This window comes from Polistes fuscatus, unplaced genomic scaffold, assembly GCF_010416935.1.
Source record: "Polistes fuscatus isolate 324 unplaced genomic scaffold, CU_Pfus_HIC Scaffold11, whole genome shotgun sequence".
Classification (NCBI taxonomy): Eukaryota; Metazoa; Arthropoda; class Insecta; order Hymenoptera; family Vespidae; genus Polistes; species Polistes fuscatus.
Window position 1 is genome coordinate 312,122 of NW_025113009.1, and position 19,199 is coordinate 331,320.

At 37.5% G+C, this 19,199-nt stretch overlaps 1 protein-coding gene across 2 annotated transcripts in view; it reads left to right on the plus strand.

Moving 5' to 3' along the window:
- The window catches only part of LOC122526241 (protein groucho-like), a 43,170-nt gene that overhangs the window by 6,602 nt on the left and 17,369 nt on the right, over positions 1-19,199 (plus strand). Inside the window, exons 2-4 of one of the 2 annotated variants that reach the window (XM_043649526.1) lie at positions 11,738-11,835; positions 12,997-13,060; positions 18,181-18,225. In XM_043649526.1, the coding sequence (XP_043505461.1) occupies positions 11,738-11,835; positions 12,997-13,060; positions 18,181-18,225 (207 nt within the window). The remainder of the gene's footprint in view (positions 1-11,737; positions 11,836-12,996; positions 13,061-18,180; positions 18,226-19,199) is intronic. The other variant, XM_043649527.1, reaches the window with a different exon arrangement.

Genomic DNA, 19,199 nt, shown 5'->3' on the forward strand with positions numbered 1-19,199 from the left:
CCGCGCGCGGCCGCAAGCTTCCGCACGAGACCGCAATATGCATTGTTAATTACACGGGATGAATCGTACCGCGGAATGAAGCGAAGCGCGTCGCGCGTAATCGTCGGCTATTGTAAATCTCGCGTACGTGAAAATAGCCGCGTCGTTGCGATCTCCAACGGAGATCATCGACTATAGCCCAGCCCTCCCCCTGTATCACGCCCTTCTCTCCATTTGACAATATGCTTTGTTCAAAAATCTCTCTTCCCCCCACCCCCGTTTTATCCATTTCATAGGGAAATAGTTTATTTGTCAATTTTTATTTATTTTTTTTTGGTTTTTATTTTATTTTAGCTAGTAATAGTATCCACAAAAATTTGCCTTCTTGAGAAAATAAAAGATATTAATTGTTAAGTTAATTTTAATCTTTTTTCTCGTAGATAAAATAATTTATATCATCGGTTATTTTGATTATCGTTAGAACGAAGTGAAATCTTTGCGATATTTTAAAGATCGATAGCAGTTTCTCGTTCGTTTGCACGATTTTTAATTGAAGTATACGATATAACGTTGACATACACATATAAGAATATAAAAACACAATTTTGCGTGCGCGTTGTGCTGCTCGAATAAATTGTCGAGTGTAACGAGAAGAAGGAGAAAAAGAAAAGAATGATCGTTTAGAAGCGATCTCGAATCACCGCAGCTCGTTAATCTCTAGACGAATAAATGGCGATAATGATCGTTGTTCGTCGATGATAAACCAGGATTTAACACTTCCGTAGATCCACCAGTATACAACTTGTACATACATATATTCGCATACACGTTTAATTCATTTCGATCGAGTTATCGTTGTTATTATTGCTTCTCGCGTATCTCGAATTCCTCGGAACAGGATCGATTCGCGTGACGATTCGATGATCGATGGATCTCGAAAAAAAAAAGAAAAAACATATACATTAAAAAGAAAAAAATAAGTTCTTTATCGATGTCGCGCGTCATCGAAAGGATTTATCGAGAGATTATTTTCCAATCCAATCGAAAATAAATAAATAACATAAAAATGATCATTATTGCTTATTATTTTCTTTTTAATAATATTTTTAAGTAAAACAGAAATTTTAAACGAGATAAGATTTATATAAACAATTCTTTTTGTTTATCCTTTCGACAACCGCGGATTTTTCATTACCCAGTTAAACTCGAAATAATTAAATGGATAAAATAAGAATTATACCTTTAAATTGCATATATGTTTTTTTAAATATTGAAATAAGAAAAAGGTAATTTTAAAATACGACTTCGTGGGATTAACGGAAGAAGAAAAAGAAGAAAAAGAAGAAGAAGACGTTGTAGAAAACAATAACGACGCTTACTTCCCTGTTATTCACCGAAGTGAATATAGGAAACGAAAATGAGACAAAGTTTCCTCTTTCTTCGTATAAATCGTTCGATTCTAAACGGGAGCGTTGATAACCTTTTTCGTTTGTTGCCGTCGTGACTCATTTTAAGATCTTGCATTTTCCTCGGTCTCCGATGCTGCTTGACCGAGTTGACACAGGCGGTGTTATTGGCGCTCTGGAGGGCCGCTGGGGCTGTTTACGTACAAGCTGTACAAATATTATTTCCGGACAAACCGGCCCGTCGTCCTCCTCGTTGTCGTCGTCGTCGTCGTCGTCGTCCTCCTCCTCCTCGTCCTCTTCGTCGATTATTATGAAACTCCAGGCGGAAACTTTCAACGGTTCCTTCTTATCCTTCCTCTCTTTCTTTCTTTATCTTCTTTTTTCCTTCCCTTCGTCTCCCTTTTTAAAAAAAATCCCCGGTCGAGATCCCAACTTTGCCATCCCTCGTATAAATCATTCATTCTTTCTCGAATAGTCAAGATTTTCCTTTAACTTTAGCTAAAAAATCATTTCCTATATCAATAAAAGGAAAAATATAAGTTAGACAAATAAATGAACCGAGCAGATATTTTTGTGCCTCCAAACTTCTTTTCTTACAATTTATTATCTGTTAAAGCTAAAAGGATCGTATGTCAATGATTTTATTTATCTTACAAAAAAAAAGTATGTATCTTTGGAAAGAAGATAGTTATTTGGACAAATATATGTATCTCTTGTAGGACTAGCAACAGATTTATAATAAATATACATAACGTAAATCGTTTTAGGGCAGTTCTTTCTTCTTTTTTTATTTTTTTCGAAAAATTTCGAGGCCCATTTTGAAGAAAATTTTGTTGACTCGAGTAAATGATTTTATCTTGTTGGTATCATCTCTCTTACGGGAAATCGTTGAAGCACTCTCGATAAATACATAGTTCTTGTGTACGGATACGCACATAAATACTGGCGCGTATAATTTCTATTGCCTTTAGCAGCACTTTACTCGTAGGCGTGTATCTCTGAATCTGGAGAGGCACTCACTTTCCCTATCGTCCGGTTGAAATTGCCTCGCGATCGGGCCGTAAGCAATCGACTGGAAGACCGAGCGTTTCACTGACCAAGTGAAAACCTTCCGTTTTATCGTATCGACAACGTGTTTTCGCCTAATCGCGTCTCTAATCGCCCGTTTAATCGCTATTTCTCTCTTTTTCCTACATACATATCATTATAATAGTCATTTCGTACAATTAGACAAATTTACTTTGATCATCCTTTAGCGAATGATAATTTCTTGCTTGTAATTAGCAGATACCGAATTAGGTAATCCGAGAAACTTTCGTGTCTATATATAGATTTCGGTTTTTTATATTTCATATATCTTTATTGATTAAAACGACACGAACTTTCTTGCTTACCTGATATTAATTAAGAATTTATACGTAGTATATTACGCCGAGATAAACTAAGAAAATCCGCGACGTTCTAATCAGTCGAGATAAATGATAGATAGAATTTTTAAAATGGACTCGAGTGTATTCTTGTCTATATTATTATTATTATTATTATTTGATATATGTTATTTTTTAATTCTATCTTTGTTTTACCGTACGACAACGTACGGACAATTTTCCACGTTGTTTTTCTTGTATTTTTTTTCTTTTTCTTTTTTACTTAACAGATTCTATTACACGTTGGAAAATATATTTTTTAACGATCGATGTCGACACTTTTAATGACACAATAAATATACGCTTTCGAACGATAGTTGAAAACAACGATGAGCAAAAAGAGAGAGAGTGAGAGAGAGAGAAGAAGAAGAAGAATAAAAAAAAGATAAGAAGAGAGATTTAGCTATTTGAAATAAGATAACGCGAGTATAGGTAATTTGCGAGGAATAAGATAGAAGGATATAATAGCTAGTAGTAACCTATAACGCAAAAATAGATGACCGGAAAATAGAAAGATAGTTTTGGAATAAAGCCAAGTAATTTATGTTGCCTTTAAGACGACGACGCAACTCAAACGAACACTAATGTAAGATGTGAGAACTCGGTTTACCTTTTCCTTTGATCGTTTGCTGCCTCCTTTCCAACTTTCGTCCAAGATTTTCTCTCTTTATGGATCATTTCATTGGAATTGTGACGATTCTACTACGTGGATTTCAAATTTTTTCATTAAAGACTTTAACTGCATAAACAGTCATCGAGTATATACATTGTAATTTGAACAATTTAAAGTATTAGTAGAATATATTACGGTGTTCGATATACGTTGAATGATTGATAATTAATCGAAGGAAATGTTTAATGTAATCGAGAAGCACGAATTATAAGTGTAATCATTGTTATTTATGAAAGTCGATCAAATTTCTTTTATCGATTTTTGAATTAAACTTTATAATAGATTGCGTTATTTTGTAGATATATGTTGCATACATTTTGCATATTCTGACGTGCATATTTTTATGCAGTAGTTTTAACAATGAAAAAAAAAAAATAATTTTTACATCGGTCGTCTAAGAAAACCGTTATTTACGAAAAGTGTCCTACGAATAAGGGTGTGGTAGATTACTTCGATGACAGATGAAGCGGTAAAAAATATTTTAAATACTTTTCTATACGGATTTACGAGTTGGGCTGCTAACGTTATAAAAAGGAAAAAGGACAAAAAAAAAATAAAGAAAAAATATGATCCTTTTGAAAGTAAAGAAATGAATAGGAAAAAAATGAAACTGTGAAAAAGAAAAATAAGCATGCCACAAAATTCGTGCTGCTTCGAATAGCGTATCTATCTTCTAAGGACTCGATTCCATAGAACCATAAATAACATAGACGTTTAGGTGTTTCTTGGATGTAAATGATCCACCATGTATATCTCTTAGAAGAAGAGATATCTAGAATTTTAGGAAGGAAGGAAAGGTTATTCCCCGATGGTTGGAATCAATGGTTCCATTGTCATCGTGGGAGAGAACTCTTCCTGTAGAATGTCTCGACGAACAAAGGAGTACCTGGAACCGATTCGTAAGACTTACCTACTCCGTAGTACTAACTCCCCGTGTCCTTCTTTTATAGTCAAACGTATTGGCCCCCCTCCCCCTCCCCCACTCCATCCCCGCCCACGCTCGGTCCTTCTTTTTTCATCTTTCCTTCCTTTCCCTTAATGTTTGCCGCCTCTTCTTCTTTTCCTTTTCTTATTTTTCTTCTTCTTCTTCTTATTCTCTTCCTAAGAATGAAACCCGACGAAAAACTTGTATGCCTGAATACAATTGCCACGTTCCGCTTTCGTATTTTTTTTTCTATGACATTTTGAACGTCATATTTTTTTTTCCAAACTTGTTAAATGTGTACAAGGTAAGAAATTCTATTCTACACTGTATATATAGGTATTGAACTAGAAAATGGATCTACTCTAATAATATTGACTATTTCGTATCGAGAACAAAGAAATGTAGTTTGAAATAAAAGTGATCTAGTTCTCTGAATCGATTCTATATTTATTCGATGGAGAGAAGTAGAATATTTTTCTATTTATACATAGTCAGTTCCTAGTCCTATTCTTCTTCTTCTTCTTCTTCTTCTTCTTATTCTTATTCTTATTCTTGTGTACATATGTACGGAGCGAAAGATTAGTCTTCCTCTCTCTCCCTCTCCGTCTCCCTCTCCCTCCCCCTATTTTTCTCAAATTCAAGATTATGTGTGACAAACAATAGAAAGAACTCCGAAGACGACAACGATGACGAAGATGGCGTTAGGGGGTAAGACTTATTTGAAGACTCGTTATCAGAGCACATATTTGACACTCGTTATCTTTCTTCGGATCGAACAGGTTGGAACTGTTTCCTCCATCCTTCTTCTCCACCCCTTCCTTCTCGTCGTCTTTCCACGACTCTCCTCTCTTACCTCCTCGTCGCGTGTTTCTCTTCTCTGTTTGAAGAGTTTAGTAAGCAGAGATTAGAGACGAAACGACAACGACGACGATAGTCGTAGTTTCGTCGTCGTCGTCGTCGTCGTCGTCGTCGTCTCTTCTATGCTAGGTGAAATGAATTTATTAAGTGTGAAAAGCAACTAGGACAATTATTTACTTTATTTTCATATCACTTCTCTCTTTCACCAAACTATAATTATCTTCGTGATATCAAAGTGTTGAGAATGTTTTAGCAAACATTTTATTTATTAAGTTAGTATTTGTATATGATAAATATATATGATTAGTATTTTATAATAAAATATCTTGTATCAATATTATAAGACATTTGATCCTGGACTGGTGGTTATTATCTCATTTCTAATATTTGTAAGTAAGAAAGTGTGGCCTAAAACACAAATAATCTTAACTTCTAATATTTGATTTGAATTTATTCGAATGATACACCGTACACTTGATATGATATTCCACGGTAAAGGGACTTACATACATATATGTATATATTTTTTTTTGTGTATTTCGTGACGTAACATAAAATATTGTTCGTAACGTTATATGCTCCGAGTACATTTTTATAGAGAGGGGTGGGGTGAAAGGGGACAGGAAGGGAAAAGGAGAGAGAATAGGGGAAGTGAGAACAAGAGGGTCGCTTTGTGAATAGCCAGAAACCCCTCTGGCATCTCTCTCTCTCTCTCTCCCCTCCTTTAGACACAGTCTACGGTGTGGATTATCGCCAAGGGGATAGAATTGACTACGAAATTGAAGGGCTTTCGCTTCGGGCAATTTGGAACGGACCGCCCTAAAACTGCCGCCAATTTCCGCGTTAATGGTTGAATTCGAGAAACGGTACTTGGACCCTCCTTAGGATTCCTCGTACATTCCTCTCTTTTCCCCTGTGACCTTCTTAGGATGAAAATTACTTTGGCTTGGTAACCGGTGCTTCTGATTCTTGATGCGATTCCAAAGGGAATCCCCCTTTTCCTCGGATTACGATTCCGAACAAGATCAAGATCGGTTCGTCGTTTTGTTAAGGCTTGTGTTGTTAGACTTATCTTTTTCGAATCTCCCTTAGAATACTCTAGAGAAATAAGATGTATGAGGATAAAGCAAATCTAACTTAAATATAAATTTTACTAATACAAAAATTAGGGTTAATAACCTCCAACACTTTTTTTGTTTCTCCCATCATTTGTATTTCTACATCTATTATACGATACAAAGTTTGTGTCTTATACACAATTTTTCGCATACCTGCTATATATATATGCCTAAGTTATACTCAAATTTCCTGATTACATAAGAATATCGTTACGGCGATGATTGTCTTTTAATATAAATTTTGTTCCGTGTACAGCGATGATAGTTGTGTGATTTTAGGTAGACCAAATACGACACGTGAAATTTTTGAGTCTAGCAAATTCTTTTTCCTTTTCTTTTTTTGTTTTTAATAAGAAAAAAATCAAGGTAGAAAAATTTCGTCGAGCATAAAGTAGAGAAAGAGAGAGAGAGAGAGAGAGTTGCCGGCAGGAGGGGGAGAGGAAAAGGGAGAGGCGCTTGTATACGCACGAACGCACGCGCTATAGTCCGTGTACACTGTTCGCAATAATGAGGAGTTTGCACAGACCGGGATCCCGACGTTCTTCAAACAAGGAGAGCAAGGACAAACAGTCGTATATGGGCGGACGGACAAACACGCCACGCCACGAATCACACAGCGTCTATCCGCGTCTCTCTCTCTCTCTCACTCACTCACTCATATAAACGCACACACACGCACACACATACACACACAACAGACACACATATGCACGCTACGGAAGTCTGGCTGACCAAAGAGAGCGAGAGAGGGAGTCGTAACGAACGAAGGTCCTACAATACCACCCTTCCCCACTATACAGACTATCGACCATCACCCTCGCTCAACAAGCACCATAAGCGATATGGTGGCTAATATTTGCCAGGCTAAGCACACAAATACAATACAGTACTGTTTACCTGTCGTCAGTGGCTCTCAAACCGCTCTTTTAGGATCACGATCCATAAACCAACCAACCAAGCTGTCTTACTTTCTCTTAATATCGTATGCGATATAATTGTACTTATTTTTGGGTTTTTTTTTTTACTTATATACTTTTTTTTTCCTCTTTCTTTCTTTTTTTTTTCTTGTACGGGAAGTAATGTAGATTAATTTTCCAGCTTTTATTTGTACGTTGTTAATTTGAGTCATTTCTCTTCGCAATGCGCGAATGAGTCATTTCTTTTGTAAGAACAAATTTTTCTTTAATGTGTAATAAAATGTAGAAATTTTTGATTCTCTTAGAAGTTATTTATCTATTCGAAGAATAAGTATAACAATTTTGAAAATAAGGAAAGCGTTATAAACGAGGCGATCGTTTGTATTTGACTTATTGATTATTTTTATTTAATTGTGTGTCTTATGATTAAGAAAGAACGATAAGGTTCTATTTATCTTGTACTTTGATTCTATCTTTATGAACGTGTATTTTGTAAAGTTTCAAATCTTTTCCGGAAACGATTTGAAAGTTTATAAATATATAATTACGATAATTGCTTATTATCGAGTTTTTATTGACTCGGTTGGATAATGTCGAAGTAAATTAACAAAATTCCAACATTATAAACGTTTCGTATAATCCGTTAGAAGTAAAATTTTCTAGTTTCTTATTTTTCCTTTCGTTTTTGTATTAACACCTGTGCATTTGTAATGGATCATCCTCCCCCAGTTGTATCTTTAAAAAAGGTAACGTAAGGTCTGAAGAAAACATGAGGAGCATTGAATTCGGTTAGGTCGACTTATCCGAGTCCCTTCTACCCTCTGTTCTCTATCGAATTAGCATAAGTAAGCTGGTGTAGCGAGGCAAGGATACGCAAGCTAAGTCGATGTAACTAAATTAGAGACAGAGCCTTCTTGATCTCGTTAGAAACTCGATCGGTGGCCCGTATTCGTGTCCTACGTCGTACCTGCTTAAATTCTTGTCAATGTCTCTTCAATTTCAATACCCACAAACTATCCTATCTTTAACATCATTAATTTCATACATAAGATCACATATTATTAGATCGTTTACGCGTATAAAGGAATTTACAATTTTTCGAATGAAAAACAAAGAAAAATAATTGCGGGAAAAAATTCGATATATCGATTAACGCAACCGACTATCCTTCCTTAGATACTTTTTGTTTATTTCGTTATCTCCTTTTCTATCGGAAAACCGCAAACTCCAGACTAATCTCTGTCTTCCTCCTCCCAATCAAGCCTGTGGAGGAAGCGATGCGTATTAATCGTTTCCTTCTCGACTGCGAGATCATCTCCCAGTAGAAGTGGTCGCGGCATTCTGGCGTTACGGTGTAGGGGTCAGCTGCTCGGTGGTTTGCGAACTATCTCAATTTGCCTAAGCCGCAACCGCGTGGCAACCACGAAACCGCAACTTCCCTCGTCCGTGGGCAGCGTTCGTTCCTCTTTCTCTTCTCGCTCCCCGTCACCCTAACTACTCTCCCTACCACCTCTTTCTCTTCCTCTTCCTCATCCTCATCCTCATCCTCTACCACCTTTCCTGGCTATTGTCTCGCTCCATTCTCCTCCACCTCCTCCTCCTCCTCCTCCTCCTTTTCCTCCGATTCATCTCTTAGTCTCGAGAATTTAGCAACTGCTCCTCGACAGAGTAATCTCCGACCACAGGATCTCCTCTGTTCCGAAGCTTGGCCAAAGCTTGCTGGAAAGCCTTTGGCTTCGTCGCATGCGACAGAGAAAGATAGATAGATAGATAGATGGTAATGGAGGTAACAAGAGGACACCCAACCAACCACCCGTTTACCACCCATCCAACATTGGAGTGTTTTGTACTTTCCTTTCTACGTTAGGTTTAGCGATTCTAACGATGATATCGCACGATACATGGATTTTACAAATTCCAGCCTAGATTCGCGAGTAACCATGAGCCAAGTAGAATTTCCTATGACTCTTATCGCTTTTATCTATTCGACCTTATACGCTACTATGTACATTATCTAGTTTCTTTATATTTTTTAAGCTGCATTAGTAATATAGCGTTTAATAAAAAGAACCGATTAGTCATCGAAACGCAAGATTATGCGAACGGATTGAAGAATACAATACCGAGTAAACTAACGAAATGGATTCTAAACGTATTAGTGGGAAGCTTCAAAGTTCGATCGATTGCGTTACGTTTTCCATTAAAAATGTTTACTTCCTAATGATTATTCTTTTATGTAAGTTATCGATCTTCTGGAAAAATTATTTCGTTAAACCTTTAGGTTAAAGTAGTTTTGTCAATTTTATATCATTATGATATACTTACTGCATTTACGTAAGACACTCATTATATATACAAGCTGTATGTTCCATTTTATTAACATTTCTTTATTCTTGTATTTGTTTTATACGATTTGATTATTATCAATTTTTATAAAATTTCCTCAAATTGTAAATAATAGCCTTACGCAGCAATCGGTATTGTTTGTGACGTCACGTGTCACTCTACTCTAGGCGTTTAGCTTTGTTTTTGTTTACAAGTGTCAGGTCTTTTACAAATTAAAGTAATAATGTTATCGGATACATTGTATAACCTTTGTCGCGATAGTATATAAATGATACGACGAGGAATTATTAGCTTTAGTTGATGCGTACCTAAATTTTTGATCGGTAGTTATACATATAAACATTTACGAATAATCTACGGACGTTGTAGAAACGAGGAACGAAAAAAAAAACGTTGCGAACCTAGTGATCTTTTGATCGTGTAAAAATTGGTTCGTTCGGAAAAGAAAGAGTGAGTGAGATAGAGAGGGAGAGGAGGTGGAGGAGAATTCTTCGTTAAAGAGGGTAGAACCCCAGACACCGTAGCGAGAAGAGAGAAGTCTCTTTTATTGTGTATATCGAGAGAATAGTAGGTACGAGCAGACTTCTTCTCTGGATTTGTAGTCTTTGTCGGTGGTTGAATCGAAGCAGGAGAGTAGATGAGTAGTAAGAGGATGAGGCGGAGAAGAGAAGGAAGAAAAGAGGACTTCCATCTCATTCGATTACAACGGCTCGATTGTTATCGAGGTCACTAGAGGTGCAGAGGTACCTCCCTCTTAACTCGAGGGCGATCTTCTTCCGTCTATCCATCTTTCTCACTTTTTATTTTCTTTCTCTCTTTTCCCTCTTCTATTTCCCCTCCTCTTCCTATCATTCGACGCGCTAAAATTCTCAAAAATACTACTAGCAGATATTCCCCCCTCCCCTTTCAACGTCTTATCTTTCAACAGTTGTCTAAAATCTAGTATCAAATTAAAAAAAAAAAATATTTTCTATCGGCCTCTATTTGTTTCGAGTTATACGTTTAAATCTAAATATCAAATGTCGATACCATCGGGCGGTATCAGTTCGTTGTTTATTTATTTACTTTTTGGTAACTCGATGATCGAGTTATGGATTGGAAACACATATAGTTTGTAATCGTAGCTTTGGAAAAGTCGAACAGAAAGGATCTACAGGTCCCCGAAAACGCGTTTGTAAGCGTCCAAGTGGTTGCGTACAAATATACATATGTGTATATGTATGTCATGTGTATGTGTGTTATACTCGCAAGCACGTGCACGAACGAGCGTCTATATACAGTCGAGAACCTCATAGTTTCGGTTGTAGCGTGTAATCCTCCCGGACACCGCAAACGTGTAATTAACACTTGCTCCGTCTCTCTTCTACCTCGTTCTCTTCTCTCTCTCTCTCTCTCTTCCTCTTGCATACTCTGTTCTAGCTCGTTGTTCCGCGTATACTACATACGATAGTGTAGTTTCACGTACGGGAAGAGGTAATCGTGCGTGCACGCGTGTTCACGCGCACCGTGAACCATCGTCTTCTCTCTCTCTCTCTCTCTTCCTCTCTTCCTCTTTATAGTAGAGTATATACCACCGTTGGTTCTCGTGTTTCCACTTACTGTTTCTGTCTCTCTCCGTCTCTCTTTACTATACGCGTTTGTATCGCTTTCTCCTATGTAACAGCATATACATATCGCGGTGAGAGAGTCTATACCTACCTATTTATCTCTCTCTCTCTTTCTTTCGTGTATGCGAGCGCGCCCACGCTACTCCTCGAGCGAACAGATGTACGGAATTAATTATTCGACGTGCAGGAAACCACCGACGACACGGGTGCTTCTTCGTTCGTACGCAAGTATCGAATTATGTTGGACAAAGCGATGCTTTCACGGAGAATTTCACTGGTTAAAAAGAGGGCCCGCCCATCTTCCATTATTCCAAATGTATTTTTTTATTTTATTTACATTCGTTCATTCATTCATTCATACATTCTTTTTTCTTTCCGAATATTTTTTAATCGTCCTACGACGATAGCTACTTAATTTTTAACAACGCAAAATGAAAGAGGTAGTATAATAATAAAAAACACTTTTGTTTTTGTAATGCAGGGACCACCACAACCAGGCCAGCCATTCAAGTTCACAGTGAACGAGTCTTGCGACAGGATCAAGGAGGAGTTCAGCTTCTTACAAGCGCAATATCACACGTGAGTTGTTCCCATCGTTCCTGGTTCTTTTTTTCTTTCTTTCTTTTCTTTTCTTTTCTTTTCTTCCCTTCCTTTCCCTTCGAGAGGGTCTTTGTCCTTTATCCTTTTACAGAGCGAGTCAATAAATACTGGTTTGTAAAAAAGACCCTGGTTGGTATAAAACGAACGAACGAACGAACGAACGTACGAATGAAATGAAATAAAATGAAATGGAATGAAATGAAAAGTTATCATGAAATTTTATAGAAAACATCAACCCTGTATCTATAAATAATTTCGTTCGATTTTTCCACATGTATGATAAAAAAGAAAAAGAGAAAAAAAAGTTAGCTTTGGTTGTTGGCAACAATGATGTATCATTGTAGAGGGACTCGCTCTGTATATTATGGATCGGTTCTTTTGAACGCGCTCGCGCGTTTCTGGCGCATGAGAGACTGGGAACAAACGCAGCTGGCGGCAGCAGGCTTCTTCTTTGAGGTGCACGCGACGCGCGGAAGCCATAAGTGATTTACGACGAAACGTGGCTATCGGCGAACGCTTAATGCTACTCTTGCGTTCGCGATATTCTTTTTCTTTATTTCTTTTTTTTTTTTATTTTTTTTGTCTTTCTTTCCTAGACCTTTACCATCATAGACTTATAGACAACAACCTTTCCCTCTCTCTCTCTCTGCTAGATTACGCGAGTATATTCTCCTTCCCTCTTTTTCTGTGGGAATACGAAATCGAGGAAACCTTGCCACTTGTCACTGCATTTTTCAACATTCACCCGAAGTAGCATTCAAACTTTACCATCCATCTCTATCATTATTTTCTATTCTATTTATCCCTCTTCGATATATACCGGAACACTTCCGCGACCTTTTGCTCTTTCTTTTCTCTTCTATTCCTAGATCTTTTACTTGTTTTTTTTTTTTCCTTTCTTTCTTTCTTTCTTTCTTTAATCTTTCTACCGTCGTATCGTCGTACGCGTTCATATCCGTTAAATCCTTTGTCTTTGTCCTAAGCTTTTTTAAAAAATTACCTAGAGCATAAAAATCGAAGAAACGTTTCTATAGAAAGCTCTCTAACTTTTTTATAATACTTTTATATATATATATATTATCGTTCATATTATTTTTAATGTCATCGAGTTTTAATAACTTTATCTTTTTTATTGTTCAGATTAAAAATGGAATGTGAAAAGTTAGCCACGGACAAGATCGAGATACAACGGCATTATGTGATGGTAAGCTGAAAAAAAATCATTATCCAAAGTTAATTTTTCCGAGTTTCTGCATCTTCTCGCTTTCTATCTTTCCTCCTGTCTAAACGCATACATTTATACACGCACACGTGCAAAAATACGTATGTACGTACGTTACGTGCATTCTATTTCGAATAATTATGCTCGCTTGAGCGTTAAATCATCGAGATTTTTTAACATTAATTACATTCCCGTGCACGCGCAGACTTTGAGTTGGTTCTTCCTTCTGTTAAAACTTCTCCATTTATCTCTATATCTATCTTTGCCTCTCTCTCTCTCTCTCTCTCTCTCTTTCTGGCACTTATGTTGAACGCGTATAACGTAGGTACTATATATTACATACTTACATAGGTGTATCCATATCTATAGACACATACTCGTCGTCTATATGTATACTTATTCTAGCTTACACAGGAACGAACACGCGGTACAACACTCCTATCATGCATAGCTAATGATACTAAGAGCCAGTGGTGCTCATCGATTTACCGAAGTCACGTTGCTCCTGCTTTGGGTATCTAATGACAAACTAATACGTCGTAATGGCAGACCGTTGTCCAACGGCTGGTTAATGCCTTTGGATTACGTGGTCGTTCTCATTGGCTTGCTCTCTCCTTCTCTCTCTCTCCCTCTCTCTCTCTCTCTCTCTCCCTATCTGTCTGTATTCAACGTTCACACCGCGGTCGATCGAGTTCAGGCAGACTCAGCTAATTACGACAGTCCTGTTCAGCTATCGTACTATCGGCGTGACTTTGCGTGGAAACTTGTCGAAGATAACAAGAAAGCGTAATTAACGAGTTTCTTTTACCTCGACCATCCTCGGCAAAATGTTCTATCTCTCTCTTTCTCTGTTTCTCTCTTTCTCTTCTTTATCTTCTTTTCTTTATTTATTTTTGTTTCGTTTAACAGTTCGATGTATCGCTTAAAAGTCGAAACGATTGTATATATCGAGTTTTTTTTTTCCCCAAGTTGAATTTCCTGTAGATCGATAAAACGCCATCGGTAAAAGCTTTGGAAAAAAAAAAAAAGAAAAAAAAAAGAAGAATACGTTTCTGGACGGGATTGGTGGATGCCGATTGACGCCGCATTGAATTTTAGTCAAGTCGATAGATAACTTCTTTTACGAGCACGTAAAATAAACGACAATGATAACGTCTATCTATTTTTGTTTCTTTCATTCTCTCTCGCTCTATCTATCCATCCATCCATCTATTTATCCATCTATTTCTAGTCTCCTTCGCTGGGTTAGTCCTTTGTCTACTTAACGTTAATTACAATTCCACACGTTCCGAGATTTTGCGCTTTGATGCCAACGAAGAGAATAAAGGGAAGCACAAGTGGTGTGTCGGTGCTGCTGGTATTGCTGCTTCTAAAGCTACACTGCGACGCGTTTGGCTCGCGCTACACGCGTGTCAAGTTTACCAAGTTCGAATGAACCCACCAAAACAGTGGGATCGCTTTCGCGCAAGTTGACCTGCCAATTTTCAAAGGTATTCTCGCGATAGAAACGTCTATCGATTCGAGACTTAACCGCTATCTCGTTCGGATCTATCTAACATTTATCTTCGGGCGTCCTATTTTAATTATTTTCTATTATTACCATTAGTCGAAATCAATTTTTCAACGATATCATATAAAAACATTAAATTGTAGAAATTACGCGATTAGATTTTTTACTCTCGTATCTTATATAAATTGTTTTATTCTATTCAAGAATAAAATAGACCACTTTCATAATTATGGGCACAAATGTATCCTCATTTCGATACATCGAGAATAGAGTCCTAGATATGGGGAGTGGGGGAAGGAATGGATATACGTAGATGAAGGAACGATTCGTTTATCAAAGTTTCAACTATAGGAGAGAAGGCAGAAGGCAATTAATACTTTGGCTCGAGTCGAGGGTTAATGGTTCGCGCGTAATTACTTAGCAACGTATCGCGTTCTATTCTACATTCATCGCGCGACGATATGCGGGACGCGTTTCAACACGCATCTCCTACCAGAATCGCGGTATCTTCATCTCTATCTATCTATCTATCTATCTATCTATCAATCTATTTATCTACCTACCTACCTACCTACCTATCTACCTATCTTCCTTCCCCAACCCCACCTCTTCCCATGTTCAAAGCACGCACGCGTGCGCGCGTGCGAGTGCGAGTCGTGTCACACCGACGTGTATATTTTAAGCGCGTGTACGTGATCTTGTTAGCCACCACGTGCACATCGGCTCGATACTAATTTATTGTTGTCCCTCACGAGCCAGTGGCAGCCAGCAAGCAAGCAAGCAAGCAAGCAAGCAAGCAAGCAAGCAAGCAGCAAGCAAGCAAGCAACATCGGAGGAACGACATAGCGTTGCTGTTTTGTTTTCGGCTCACGACGTGTTCCTGTTTTGTGTCAGGAAGAGTTGATGCCGATGGGTAATAGGTAAAGCGTAGGTGGAAGAAGAAGAAGTATGGTAGAGAGAAGGGTGTCCATTCTCGTTCACCCTCCTTCATTTACCACCCTCCTTCATCCTCTCTCTCTCTCTCTTACCATCTTGTTTTTCTTGTTCGTCTCTCTCCCCCTCTCCCTTCTCTTGAGCATGAACGTTGTACGGACTTAATTGGCGCGCGGAGGCGACTAGTTTAAACACGATTAATCAAGCGGACTAGCCGACACGACGACCAGGAAGAGGAGGAGGAGGAGGAGGAGGAGGATGAAGAAGAAGATGAGGTGGAAATGTAGTTGGTGGAGTAGTAGTAATAGTAGTAGTAGTAGTAGTAGTTAAAGGAAGTCTACTACGTTCGGCGCAGAGATTTATCGACGCGAACCACGAACGAGAACTCTGCTCTTTCGTCCTCTCCCCCACCACCTTCTTTTCCCTTCTAACAGTCTACCGAACACGTTGTCTCTCATAATTCGACTTATTGCAAATCGTGCCATGGCTGGTACCCATCCCACTTCCTTCCTATACACTTATACACGCGTAGAAACTTCTATATAATTTCAAAGGCCGATCAACGCGTTCTCCTCGACACCTTGCCCATCGATAATTATTAATTAATTACACCCGATACCTAGTTAACGATCCCTTTCTTTTTTTTCTTTCTTTCTTTCTTTTTTTTTTAGTCGTTCGACAAGAAAGGTCGACGAAGATGATTCTTCACGCCTACGAGATCCGTCAAAGTCGTTAATCGATACTGCTGCAATTGGAAAAGGTTGGCTGCTCGTTTTCTTCTTCTTCTTTTTTTCTTTTTTATTTTTTCTTTATTAGATCTCAACTACCTTCGTTTAGTTAGCTCGTCGTTGTCGTCCTCTCTACACCTCGCTCCTTCCTTTACTTCTCTTTCATTTCTCCCTCCTCTTCCTCCTCCTCCTCCTCCGCTTCCTCCTTTTCCTCTTAGATTCTCTCGCGAGAGAAATAACTTACTTACGACGCAATTAATTCGTCCGTGTAATTACCGGGCTAATGGCCCGTAAGATTAAGAATCTGTAAGCCGAGTACTCGAGAACGTGCATTGCACACATTTTGCTACTTCCTTCCTCTTCCTTCCTTCCTTCCTTCCTTCCTTCTTCTCTCTCTATTTCTCTTATTTTTTTTCTTTCTCTCTCTTTTTCTCATCACACATAACATAATATAATAAGATTGCTGAAATCGTACCTCCTAAGAGAAAAAAGTATATAAAATGTGTAATTTGAAGAAGTTTGTATATTTTTCATAACTGCATTTAACATTGATTTCATTTATTTGAATAAAATTCCAAATATCTACGCGTTTTTACATAAAATGAATAAAACTTAATAAATGAATATCGTACGACTAATGTAAGGAAGATAACAAAAATTGACTGTACGATTGCGTCAAAATGTCAGATTTACGATTTAGGCAGTGATACAACTGGAGCAACTTTATCCAACCTGTATCTTCACTTTTCTTTATACACTGCTTACAATTTATTCCGATTAAAGGATAATTAATAACACGTTATCATGTAAACGGTGCAACTAGGTACAGTATTAGTCCTCTTCTGTTACTACTATAGCTACTAATATCAGCCAATTATCTCGTTTCTCTGTGACTAATGATCTCCGTGTATGGGACTCGTTCGAGTTCGTCGACGCAAAGGAAGAGAAAGAAGAAGAAGAAGAAGAAGAAGGCTCGTACTAGGAAAATGATTCTTTTTCGATAAAGAAACTTTTAGAAGTTGGGACAGATCTAGAAAACGATGTTAAATTGCTACCGGCGTTGTTTTGTTGCTTGCTTGCTTGCTTGCTTGCTAGTTACCTTGCTCGCTAATGCTTGCCGTGTTAAACGGCTCAGAAAAAGAGTGAGATAGAGATAGGGAAGAAATGAGGAGAAAGTTAAAACAAGGACGACCGCAAAAACCACTGGGCCAGTAATGGTGGTGGTGGTGGTGGTGGTGGTGGTGGTTCCGAGGTTATCCTTGTTGTTTTGTGCAATAAACGTTCGCGCAGCTGAGAAGAAAGTGTTCGATTCGAAGGACGTTCTCTTCGTTAGATACAAAATCCTTAGTAAATTATTCTCGTTATCTCCTTACATACTTACGACCATTCAATTGGAATTAGATGAAAATGTCGCTTGTTTCTACATAAAAAGAGAGAGAGAGAGAGAGAAATTTCGTCGAAGAAAAACAACCTCTAACTAGATTTGAAATCTTCGAGTATATTACTTCGAAACTAGCCAGAGTTGTCTCTTTTCTCGCGTTTTAATTAAGTCGTGAACGAGTGCCGTTACCAAATACGTCGCGAATGAGAAACGTCGTCAGGTAATACTCGCGTATATATATACACACACACATACATCGTAAATGAGTAAATAAGTAAATACATAGAAACGAAGAAGCGAGACACGAATCGTCCTATCAATTTACATGAGAGACCCGAGAAGAGAGTGCAATTAGAGTCGAAACGCCTCGAATTCCGAAAAATTAATTCATTCGACGTTTTTGTTCTTACCATTTCCTATCTTTTTCATTATTTCTTCTCGCAGTTTGCATTTTAACGATCGAACAGACTGCAGAAGAAAAAGATAAAACTTGTATGTATATATATATATATATATATTTTATTTTTCTTTTTTATTCTGTTTGTTACAGTATTACGAGATGTCGTACGGTCTCAACGTCGAGATGCACAAACAGGTAAATATCTTTTGCATAGAAATAATTTAATACATTTTTACAATATCGTTTGCCAACGTCGGTCGAGTCGTGAGGAAAAACGTAGGTAATATATATTGTATATAATATGTACATACATATATATGTAATATATATATATACGATACATGTCTCGTTTGAAACAATATAATAACCGTCGTGTTTCTTTATACGTACGTAAAAATACGTAGCGTTAATATATCGTATTGCGAATTCAAACGTTTATGACTTGTCTAATATTTCCGTCTTTACTATTCTTCTAAAATATAAAATAATAATTTCTCTTTTTTTTTTCATTTTTCGCGTTTATGAAAATTATAAAGAAAATTTAATTTATTATACATATTGTGTTCATTTTTTTGAGAAGGAATAAAGAAGAGATGGTCATCAACGTCTATCGTACAGTTTGTATATACATATGTATTTACATACTTATATACGTTCATGCAATATCCTCTTTTTTTTTTTTCTTCTTTTTATCGTCTCATTCCACTTCTTTCTCTTTATCACGATCCTCCCCTCTTTCACCTTCTCCTCCTCGTCTTCCTCCTCCTCGGTTTCCTCTTTCGAGTGGCGTTTTATTTTCCGACTGCGTTACCGCGCGAGAGGAGATGTCGCGCGTCGTCGATTCTCGTATGTTTGCCAAAGTTATTAAGGTGAGATAAGTTTGCTCCGAGTATATACCGGCGAATAAACATTTGCCGCGATGACTCGACGACACGAGTAACGATTTAACGAAAGAAGAACGTTGGGAATTGTCGATGGGAATGAGCAAGAATATTCTTCTTATATCCTTTCTTCTTCTTCTTCTTCTTCATCTTTTCCTTTTTCTTTTCTTTTTATTTTTTTTGTCTTCTTTTTATTTTTATTACTTTGTTTTCCTTTTTAAAAAGTACGATTACTTCTCCATTCTAACGCCTACGATGATAAAGTATTCTTTTTTTTTTTTTTTATCC